Here is a 12,051-nt window from a genome sequence, read left to right on the forward strand (position 1 = left end):
AGTATGGTTTCTGATTCCAATTTATTAGAATCGCAAGTGTCAATCCTTTTCCTGGTTTCACATGTAGAGCCACCCACATGGATCGAATCAGTACATATATAAATGCGACCCGTCATTTTTTGTTTCCGACTCATGTTATTCTAGCTTCACTTTTTCTCCCATCGCCTCCAACCCCAACACCAAACACCCACCCCCCCCCAAAAAAAAAAAAAAAAAAACAACCCCAAACACAAAAAAGAAAAAAGAAAAAAGAAAACTTTTCCTTTTCTTAACTGCCCTGCCTTTCCCTCTTCTCTCTGTGCACTGGAATTGCTCACCATCCCCATCTTTCCTTCTTGTCCTTGCTGGCGACAGTCCAGGTACGCGTACCCATTCTCCACCCGAAAACACCATCTTTCATTCCTACGTACTTTCATCTCTCTCTCTCTCTCTCTCTCTCTCTCTCTCTCTCTCTTCTTTGTTGTACCCAGTGACATGTCGTGCAAGCAGATCGATCCCTTTTCGTTTTTTCCTCGGTTGTCTCTGTGGCCACCTTGTTTAGCTTGGGCTCTTGTGAACGGTGTTGTTGTTGTTATGGATTCTCAGGAGTTCTTCTTATCTCCGTGTGGAAAATGTCTGAGCTGTGTCGATTTGCAGTGCGTAGATTTTCTCATCCATCTTTTGGTACGGGGACTCTCTATTTTTCAATCTGTATATTTTTCAACTAAATGATCTTCAGACTCTATAGGCGCATTTGGTAACGATTATGTTCCCAGAAATAAATTGTGATCTGAAATGATTTTTTTTTATTCTGTTTCAGGGAACAATTTCTAAGCATTTTAAGCCATTTGTAAGAATGTCCAAAATTTCGATTCGAAATAGAATTGTGTTTGTACCGTCTTTCATTGATTCCTACTTTGCAAATCAATTTCTTTTAATTTTTAAATATTTTTTTTACTTTTGTCTTTTTTTATTTTCTTTTTACATTTTTTTCCTTTTTCTCCTATTCTTCTTCTTTTGGCCGGTCGCCGATCTGGGCGAGGCCCGCCTAGCCACCGGTGAGCTCGCCGGACCTCGCCCTGGCCTAGTGAGCCTCCAGCGATCGGCGGCGGCGACGGCGGACAGCGGCGTACGGCAGCAGACGGTGGCGGCTAGATGAAGAAGAAGAAAAGAGAACAATAAAAATAGTTGGTTTTGATTTTTAGATTTGTTCCTAGAACAAGAATCAACTTTTTTTTTATTCTTGATTCTATTCCAAATTTACTTCCGGGAACAAAAAAATAGAAGTTTGTTCCTAGGAATAAAAATTTTACTAAACGTGATTCTGTTCCAAAACTACTCCCGGGAACAAAAAATCAGAATCTTGCACTATTTGAATGGTTATCAAACATGCCCTATATATTGTCAATTCTTCAATTTTGGCCCAGAAAAATGTTTTATTTTTTACCCTTCTCTCTCTCAGTTGTTATAAGCTACTTCATCTCCATTCTTTTTCCCAGTCCACTTCTCATTCACACGTAGCAGCTTTAGATTGGGTACCTGAGGAATAACTTTTATCTTCTTTTGAAGAACTCTTTTTATGTTCACTTGTGTAGAATGCTGTGGTTATATGGGGACATTTTGATCGGTTTCATGGACCCATCCAAGAATTCTATTTTGGTGGGTTTTTCGGATGGTTCCACAGAACCAACGGGTGATTCGTGATTATAATTTTTTAGAACCGATGCTTAATGGGTGGTTCTCAATTTCAGAGCGAGAACCACCCGTCCTGAAAATCGATATCTCCTAGTTCACATATGTTTAAAGCCCGGTTAGTTAACTCGATGCTAAGTTCATATACTGAGAGGATAGGAGTGGAGAGGGCCGTTGGTTGGTGGACCGAGGCCCTGTGATAGTTATTTTTTCTTTTAACAGAATTGTTGAAAAGAATTTTTTTTTGTTAAAACTGACTTCGTCTTTGAGACATTGGCATTTATGCGTTGATTGTTATTGACTTAACTCTCGACATGCTGATTTGCAATGAGCATCATATAGAGTGGCAGTTATAAAATAGCTCATTGTCGCATCGCGAATGCAGTGCTGCATCCGAATTAAGCACGTTATGACTGTGCATGTTGACGTAAAGTTACATAATACGCATGAAGGAATACATATATAGTTGCATGTTTTAAATCAATATTATTATCTTGTTGGTTACCCATTTATTGATGGTTCGCTAGTAAAATAGTGAACACTTTGTAATCTATTATGGAATATGAGTGTGGAAAAATCATTATCTTGTTATTAAGATACTAAACAACTGAAGAGGCCAATTGTCCAATCTAGAAGCATTTAATAATGTATTTCCTTTAATTATTTTTTAAAACGTTATAAGTAATTATTTTTTTTAAAAATTATTAAAATCACTAATTTTTAACGAAACGAACGCTCTCCCACCTTCCAATATAGTAATGTCTATTGATGCAGATCACATCACATGCATAACATTCCACTCGGCAAAATGGTCAAGGGACACGACTCGTGAAAGCTTGACTTGGCGGAGTCAACCACCAAAACCAGCATGAACGGAGACAGCAACCACTGCGCAATCACGGTGGCCGCGGAAAGTGGGCGCAGCTGGTCTTATCGCATTCAGAGCCGGTTTTGGGAGACGCCTACTCTTCTGAAGCCCTCGGCCGGCACCTACTCTTGCTACATCTTCAGAGTACCCAAGAGCAGGGTGGACAGCAACGACAACGCTTACAAGCCCCGGATTGTGTCCATCGGCCCGTACCACCATGGACAAGAGCGGTTGAAGCTGATCGAGCAGCACAAACCTCGAGTGTTCTCCACAATGCTCAATCGGTCTATAGGCCGCGTGGGCCCAATTGATTACTTTAATGCTATCGCCTCGTGGGAGACCGACATACGGGAAAGCTACTCAGAGACCCTCGATTGGAAAACCTCAGATTTGATCGAGATGATGATTCTCGATGCTTGTTTCATTGTCGAGTTATTCCATGCCAACAGAAGGGTGACTCCATCGGATGACGACAACCCCTTGTTCTACACGCCAAGAATTGTATCATCCCTCATGGTTGACCTCCTCATGATTGAAAATCAGATCCCATTCTTCGTTCTTCAGGAGATCTACACATTATCCAAGTCTCCTTCTGATGCCGACTGCTCCCTCCATGACATCGCCTTAGAGTTCTTCAACAGTGCGCTCCGATTGCCAGAGAAAGATCTCCAGAGATACAATCGAGTCCCCAATATCACGCACTTGCTCGACTTGTTCCGACTGTGCTTGGTCGGCGAATTTAAGCCCGAAGAACCCCCACGGGTCGATAAAGAGTTGCTGCAACTGATGCCCTCCACAAACCAGCTGCTTCTCGAGGGAATAAAGTTTAAACAGGCGAACAGCAAGAACCTAAAAGATATCAAGTTCGATCACGGAGTGCTCCAAATCCCTTCTCTGACTATCGACCATTTCACCGGCTCCTTCCTCCTCAACTGCGTGGCCTATGAGCAGGGCTACCGTTATTGCTCCAGCCACATCTCCAGTTACGTGATCCTCATGAGATGTCTCATGAGCACGGCAGAGGATGTGGCGGTCCTATCTCAGTGCAGGATAATCACGAATTTCCTAGGGACCGACAAGGAGGTCGTGAGGTTCTTCCGTGATGTCGCCAAGGATATCCTGTTCAATATAAAGTCAAGCTACTTGGCCGAGATATTCGGGCAAGTCACCCATTACCGTCGGAACAAGTGGCGGTTGCGATGGGCGGGAATCAAGCGCGAGTACTTCGGCAGCCCCTGGACCTTCATTTCAGCGGCCGCTGGTTTCACTCTCTTAGTTCTTACTATTATCCAGGCCTTCTTCACCGTTTATCCTTATTATCGTCCCAAGAAGTGACCGAACCCTGCGACACAGCTTCGGAGAGATAGATGATGCTGATGTACATCCGACCAGTAAAATTTGTGCGTCATATCCGGGTTCTGCTTTGGCTACTGTACTCTTAATACGTTTTGGATTGCTTAAACTTAAATACTTTTTCATCACTGCAGTTATATTACCAGCAAATGGAACTAGTCCATACCGCACGATTTAAAAGTAACGATTTGGCGAAAAGCACTGTATTACCTAGAGAATTCTGATGTTATTGCAGCTGATCGAAGTCGACGGACAAAGATTTCTTAGACGCAGGATCATTGTCGGCTTAAAAGCAGAAATAATCGCTAATGGGCCATTGAAACAGCGAGGTGTTAGGGATCGAACTGGGAAAATGGACTTGAACTTGCCAAAAAGTAGGTTTTTCCAAGGCTAGAAATGATCTTTAAACGAGCTTTGAATAAACTTTATAGATTATGTTTAGTGCTATGGAATTTCATTTGAGCAAAAAGTTTGCTCCCGGTCCGTGCGGCCATGTGGGATCTCTAATTTCTTGACATAATTCGTTCATTTTTTTTTTTCAAATAACCGATTTTACCCATTTAGTAATTCATGTCGCTTGCACGGATGAACGATTCAGTTCGGTTTGGGCTCGACTTTTTGTTAGGACTGAATATACCAACTAAACTCCGAAAAATGAGGATCGACCTATTTCATAGGAATCAAACACCGGCTTGACACCCAATTATTAATGACTACATCTGCCCCCTCATTCATCCTCATTTTTTTTCCTTCTCTTCTAAATTCTTCTCCTACATCAAACCACTCACGTACCAAAAATCCCATTGCAAAGGTCAAGCTTCCTTGGATCCTTGCTTCTTTCACTTTGTCCGACTTCACTGGACACCATGACGGAAGACGTGATACTATTCAAGCTCATCATTTTTTTTCCTTATTATCTTAATATTTCGAAGAGTTTTAGGTAATATTTTTTTATGTGTAGTTGGCGTTATTTATTTTTTTGAAATTTTTTACTAGTTTAGGGTCTCTCACATATGAATATATGCTTTATTTTCATGTGCAAATGTAGAGCGTCACCGCATCCAATCGCTCCCATGAACTTGGCCAATTTTGTTTTTTGTCAACGTGTGCTCCCCAAAACCTAAGTAAACCGTATATATATTTGGGTTTTTGTTCCACAGAATGGCCACTTCCATTATCTAAGGTTGAATATGCCTCTGGTGGGGCGCATGCATCCAACCGATTTACAAATATTCTCTCTTTTGATCGATTAGAGAAATTTGAGGTGCAAAAAAGGATTTGCCGAATTGATTTATGAAGCCAGACAAGAAATTGTAAGTGGACATCTGGGACAACAAAACTCTAATCAGTCGTACCCATTTATTCTGTGGAGGAGAAGACCTTATGACTAAATTAAAGGTGGAGAGAGAAACATAGAATGCAAAAAAAAAAAAAAAAAAAAAGCCCTTACTTCTTAGCCTAAATTATCAAAGAAGAAGAAGAAGAAGACGACGACAAACAAGATTCATCTGATCAAATCCGGTAAGGATCCTTCTGCGAACCAGCTGGTCGATGACTACGAGTCAACAAGACCAGTATTGACTTTAATTTATTCGGGGTCGACGTGGAAGTCCCACACGCGTGCCCTTTCTTAACTTTTTTTTTTTTTTTCAATTTCCTAATGCAGGGTGTTTTTCCAAAGTGCTTCCCAGCCACCGGGCACTAAGGATGTGCATGATAAAATTTCTACTTCTCTGTTTCTCTGTTTCTCTGTTCTTCGAAACATGTTTGGAACATAAATCTATTTGGTAACGTAATTTGATTTTTCTATTTCTGGAACAGATTTCTATTCCATAAATAAATTTGTAGAAGAAATCGAAGCTAAAATTTTTAACTTCTCAATATCTGAAATAGAAATTGAGAAATCAATTTCTGGCCAGAAATCAATTTTTATTCCAAAATTTTTTTCATACGCACCCCTAGTCGCCGGGCACTAGCCAACCTAAGATATCACTATAAGATGAGTTTTCTCATTTTAAAATGCCCTCATCTTTATCGATAAGAAGATTTTCGGGGGCAACAGGTCCCACAAGTTGCAGTGGTGATGTTTTAGAGAAATTTGTATGTCATCCGAGTACTCAAGACTTGCTAATTCTCTGACTAAGAAAGGTTGGACACTTAGGCCATGTTTGTTTAATTGTGTTTCTGTTTCCGGAATACAAATTTTTGTTCTTTTGTTTCGGGGAATTAAAAAAATATAGAAACGCGTTTGTTTACACTTTTGTTTCCAGGAATACAAAGTCTATTTTTTTGTTCCCGAAAATAGATTTGGAACAGAAATAAGAAGTAGAAAAAACTTGTTTCTTGTTCTCGAGAACAATTCCGAGAAATACTTTTTTTTTCTCATTTTTCTTATTCTTTTTTTTTTTCTTTCTTCCTTTTCCTTTGGCCGGTCACCGGCCTCGGCCATGGCTGGCAACCAGCCAACGAGGGCCGGCAGCCTCGCCTAGATCCTATGAGGCCAAGCTCGCCCAGCCACCAGTGAGGCTCAGCCTCGCTGAGCCACCGCCAAGTCGGCATCGCCCAGTGGTGGCTGGGTGAGCTCGGCCTTGCCCAGCCACGACCAAGCCGAGCCTCGCCGGGGGCCGGCGACCCTTCTTTGTGGCTAGGCTAGGCTGCGACGCTCATTGGCCGAGTCACCGGCCATGGTCGAGGCCAATGACCGGCCAAAAGGAAGAAAAGAAAAAAAAAAAAAAAAAAAAAAAAAGGAAAAATAAAATAAAAATATTAAAAAGTTAAAAGAAACAAAAAAATTATACAAGTTTACCAAACGTGTTTCTGTTTTGTTTCCTATTCCGGAAACAAAAATTTTGTGTAGTTAGCAAACGTGTTCTTTTGTTAAAAAATTGTTCCCCGGAACAGAAATAGTTTTTTTCTATTTCTGTTCCCATGAACAATTTTTAAACAGAAACGTTACCAAATGCACCTTTAGTTATCAGACGTAGTTCTTCCCACATTGTCATGTTGTTCCATGACACCAAAGTAATCTAAACAATGTGCCTCATAGCATCTGCAATTATTTCATGGCGAATCATATTTTCTTCCATTAGTCCATTGGTATTTTTGGAGGAAACTTTCTCTAATTAAGTATCTAATTGGTGGTAGACAAACATACATGTCACAAACATAAATTAGGTTTGCGTTATTTCCATTCTTTTATTGACTCCTAATATCTCATTTCACGTTGAATTAACTAAATTATTTGTTGCGGGTCTTATTCTTGACTTAAGATTGTTTCTTACCTCTTTTTCTTTTTTTCCTTTGGGTTGAATTTAATAGAGATGAAACTACCCATACTCCTCTCAATCAACATTTATTGCTTGCCTTTTTTCCCCTTCTTTCTGGTTTTTTTTCCCCTTTTACTTTCTCCATTTAAAACAAAATTGGTGTACCTCTTTTCCGAAAAAAAAATAAAATTATTTGGTAGATAGCTAACTAATTATTTGATATAAAAAGCTAACTATTGTGTTAATGAGTTGTACATTTCTCTTCTTCTTCTTTTTTCTTTTTTTGAACTACGAAACTATAATTCAAAGAATAACCTAAGCACAAGTAATAGGGAAAAGAATTATCTACCAACTTTAGTATGTATTTCATTTGATTATAACTTTAATACGTGTCATTACATAGTAGTTTGTGTTTCTAACTACTCAACTTTCATTTTCTTAAGTGAATCTGATAATCAAAATTTTAATTATTTATTGTGTGATGAATTAAATATTTTTATTGATAGTGATCAGTTCTTATGTTTGTAGCAACAAACTTCAATTGTACAATCAATCAAACGTCATTCAGTCTTTCTTCTTTGATGTGCAATAGAAATAATGTCTTGATCATGGTACCTTTTTTTTATCACAACGAATAAGAACATATTTGTCTCTTTTTGACCTTTTTATAGAGAGGACATAATCTTGAGTAAGAAGATGCATTTACAAACTACTCAAAAGAACCTCTCACGTTAAAAATTACCTTGTGATGTTTCAAATGAACTTGTTGACTAGATCTATCGTTGTTTTCCATTCACACTTTCATCATCAATATGCATCTAAGCAAGTAACAATATTGCCTTCCACAATGACTACAAAAAACATCAATGAAAATGAGTAAATTGTGTGTAATGCATACATCAATCAAGATATCAAATCAAAAAATTTACTATTGCGAGAATAATTTAGGGAAATAAATTAAATAATTTATAGAGAAAACTAACATTTCTTTACTCTTATGGAGAATAAGTTCAGAAGAAAGCACACATGAAGGAAATGTTGAAATGTAAAGGGTGTGGAAGAAGCGGCGAGGATGAAAAAAAATTATTTAAAAGGGATGTGAGTAGTTTTGCCTTTTAGTAAAATTGAAAAAAGATAAAAAGAAAAGATGATGGTCACGTGGGGGAAAGAGAAAAAGTCAAAAAGTCAACAGGATATAAAGACAAAAAGAGATGGAGAGAAAAAAAGAAAAGAAGAAAAATGGGGGGAAAGGGTTCTTTTCTCTTGCTAGCCGTTTGGAGGGGGTGCGATCCGGGTCAGTCGGGCGGGATCCAAATCGGGCCGGCGGCCGGGTCTGATTGACTCAAGTCAGTATATTTTATTTTACTGTATTTTTTAAAAGAAAAGTCATAAAATAAAAAATTCGAAAAAATCTCTTTTTAAGGTAAAGGCCTAAAATTGATTTTAAGCATTTTTCTCTTAAAATGCATGAAAAATCCTTTAAAAATATCTGAAATTAGATAAAGGCCGCAAAATGGTTTTGGAGTGTTTTTTTTTAATGCATGAAAAAACTATAAAAAAATATATCAAACTTCAAAATTTAAACAAGATTAGGTACCAGAAGAGTATTAGTTTATTAACTAATGCAATCAAGTCTTTAATCCTAGTTTCTCTGATTGTGCATGAGTAAAATATTTGGAGAAATATTTTACTTGGGTTTCTTATTGATCCACTACCCTAAGTCGATTATTGGCAACTTTTAAATGAAATTTATTTGCAGGTTAAAAATTCGAATTATAAGTTGTGAATTGGTGGGCTTGGGAGAGCTAGGGCAAAGCTCAAACTTAGTCGAGCCATTAGCCTCTGCGCCCGCGGGTACGGCTCCGGGGAGGTTATGATAAAGGTTAACCTTTTATTATTGAAATAAACTTGAGAACATTGGAGATGCAACAGAAAATTCCAAACTTTAAAGACAGAAAAAGTAAATCCTAGAAGGAATATCAGTTGACTTTCCTGCAATTCTTTCTAATCTGATCGCTTGAGCCAATGAGTGGGCTAGTTACCCATCTTCACCATGGCGTTAGCAAAATCTGTGCTAAAAGTGGACAAATTGCTACTATAAGCATTCACGTGAACGTCTGTGGAACCACCACTGAACAATTGCTGGTCCGAATGAAGAAAAACCTTGTGGGTTTGCAAGTTCTTGAAGAAGGCGTTGTCAAAGGACGTCGGGCTTGTGGTGTCAAAAGGAAAGAGTTTGCTGTCGCCTCCGGAGCTCGGGCAATTTGCTTTCAGCGATGTCGCAAACGTGGTGTCGATGTTGTTCTCGTTGTAAAGATGCTCCCGGAAAGTTAGGCATCGGGCTTGACCTATTGTGTGCGACCCTGTTAACAATGGTCGAACAATTTTTGTAAATTGATTTTAGTATATGAATCGAGCATTATTGTTATTCTTTATTAAAAATTACAACCAAAAATAAAATAAAATAGAAACAATGACCTAAAAGTGCCACCATTTCTTTAGCTGTGAAGCCTTTGTTAGAGAAGGCAGAGATTAGGCCTCTAAGGTTCAAAGTTGGGGGAGGAATGCTAATATTAGCAGCAGTTTGACTTGCAGTGGTTGAGTCTCTTCTTCCAAGGGAGACTGTCCAACTAGGGCCACCTAAATAAATAACAAATCCATACGTGTTAGTATTAATATAGCATGGGGAACATAGCATGTGATTTTTTTCGTCACAATTGATAAGTAGAATTGAGAAGAAAATGAGCACTTACGGCAACGATGGAGTCTCGTGCAACAACGGCTAAAATATCAGCGCAGGACACGATACCGGGGCACTTGCTCTCCAATTCGGACTTGATTGTGTCGATTACCTCAAATCCCCGCATGGAATTGGCATTCGGGCCGGCATTCTTCTCCCCGGTAAAGTTCGTAGTGTCGTCCAATAAGATTGACGCATCGCATCCCTATTTCATGTTTTTTGCCACATGTTGTTAATCAGCCCTTCTAGATAGAAAATTGATCCGATTGGAATTAATTAGATTTAATGGTTGCAAACAAGTTAAATGCTATAATCTTTACTGAAATAGTTTGCCCCCCCATTATGAACATACTAATCTAAATCGATTAGTTAATTTAGATTGACACTTTGAATTTGTGTGAAAGCAAACTAATGAGGCCATGCAAAAGGCAAACTAATGAGGCCATGCAAAAGGCAAGATTTGCTTGTTCAAATATCTAGTGCGATTTTAGAATAGTATTGAGTTATCAAATTTCATTAAAAATCATACTTTACCATCCATATCACTTTTTATGTAGAAATATATGGCTACCACAGCGAGGTGATCAAAATCTATTGAAAAGGACTGATTGGTTAGCCAAATATGATAACCGAGTAAAGTCAACCGCCGATATAAAAAGCAATGGCCATCTCTCTCTTTTTGCCAGCTCCAGTGTTATTTATATACCCATTCATCGTATCAACAGCTTAGTTGGCGTAAAGTACGCTCTCCTGCATAGTTTTTGCCGGTGTAAATTAGAGCATAGACCATCAATGTAAAGAAAATTTTACATAATCATTCCTGGCCATTCGTAATTTGAGGATTCTAATTACCAAATCTCTCACACCGCCGAATTAAGGGTGGATAAGATTGTTTGTGAAAAATATTTTTACACCGGCAATGTATGCTAAAAATAATAATGAAGTTTTTTTGAATTATCAAAAAAATCATTGTGCTCTAATAAACAGAATTGATTATTGGTATAATAAACTCACAAAAATGCATGACACAACAAAACACCAAAAAGGGTCAGACTCAAGTAATTCAATATGTCAACCTCCTACCTACTGTTTAATTAGTGAAAAAGAGAGTACGTAACTTGCGTAGAAGCGAATCTAATGATTCTTTTGACTATGTGGTTGGATGGAACGCTTCACATGCGTAGGCACAAAGGTGCATCATGAATGCTCCCTTGCATTCAGCTTGAATGAAGGAGAGAAACAATGGTAGTAATCAATCGGAAAGAGAGGAGAGACTCAGAGCAGAGGGACTTGCATTGACGAAGCAATCGTGGAAGTCAAGGCGGAGCAAGGACGCGCCCATGCGGGCCTCGTTTTTGACCGCAGAGCTCACGCTGGATTTGATGGTGGAGAGGGCGCTGGGACAGGAGGTGGAGTAGAAAGTACTGGACAGCTGAGCAGAGGCTGTTCCATGGAGGAAACACAGCAACAATAAGAAGGCTGGTCTGGTGGAAGAGCTCTCACAAGCCATGGCTTGGAGTTAAGTTTCAGCAAAGAAGGAGATAAGCGAAGGAGGAGGAGAAGCACAAGCTTGATTGCTGTGCGCGAGTGTGTTTGTGTGCTTGTTGCACTCAAATGAACTCAGGGGTATTTATACAAGAGTTTTACTTTGCACTGTTATGCCTTTTCTTTCTTCTCAAGTCAACGGCATTGGATGCAGAATTTTCTATTTTGAACAAACAGTTCAACACCAAAGTGTATGAATATATAATGTATGTAGCGCAATTATTCGTAATCTAGACTAATTAGCTTTCTATTTGCAGACTAACCCTAATCTCGCTGTATAGGGATTCTGCCAGACATATAATATATCGTGCTGTCAATTCTAAGAAAATATAATGCAATATATCATCATATCAGATTCTAGTAATAATTTCCTTACGAGATATCAAGTCAAATATCTTCTCCCTTTCAGCTAGAGTTACTCTCCTTCTATTCTAAAACGGCTTTTGAACTTTAAAGAAAATTCATACGAATTAAAGAAGATAGCTTGTTTTGAAAAGTACGAATGAAATATGAATATATAGATTCAATTGCATATATATATATATATATATATATATATTTAGTTTAATGGACGAATCTCAAGGAATTGGGGCATATGGTGGTTTTTC

The 12,051-nt window shown here is 38.6% G+C and overlaps 1 protein-coding gene and 1 pseudogene across 1 annotated transcript; one reads left to right on the forward strand and one right to left on the reverse strand.

The window, feature by feature from the left end:
- Window positions 1-239: 239 nt before the first annotated feature.
- LOC104429966 (UPF0481 protein At3g47200) lies at window positions 240-4,020 on the forward strand. The gene is made up of 2 exons (XM_039309591.1): window positions 240-359; window positions 2,446-4,020. The coding sequence occupies exon 2, from the start codon at window positions 2,540-2,542 to the stop codon at window positions 3,872-3,874; it is 1,335 nt and encodes a 444-aa protein (XP_039165525.1). The 5' UTR covers window positions 240-359; window positions 2,446-2,539; the 3' UTR covers window positions 3,875-4,020.
- A 5,117-nt stretch (window positions 4,021-9,137) lies between these two features.
- On the reverse strand, window positions 9,138-11,482 carry LOC104453422 (annotated as a pseudogene).
- Between the last annotated feature and the right edge of the window lie 569 nt (window positions 11,483-12,051).

The sequence above is a fragment of the Eucalyptus grandis genome, chromosome 1 (assembly GCF_016545825.1).
Source record: "Eucalyptus grandis isolate ANBG69807.140 chromosome 1, ASM1654582v1, whole genome shotgun sequence".
In the NCBI taxonomy this organism is placed as follows: Eukaryota; Viridiplantae; Streptophyta; class Magnoliopsida; order Myrtales; family Myrtaceae; genus Eucalyptus; species Eucalyptus grandis.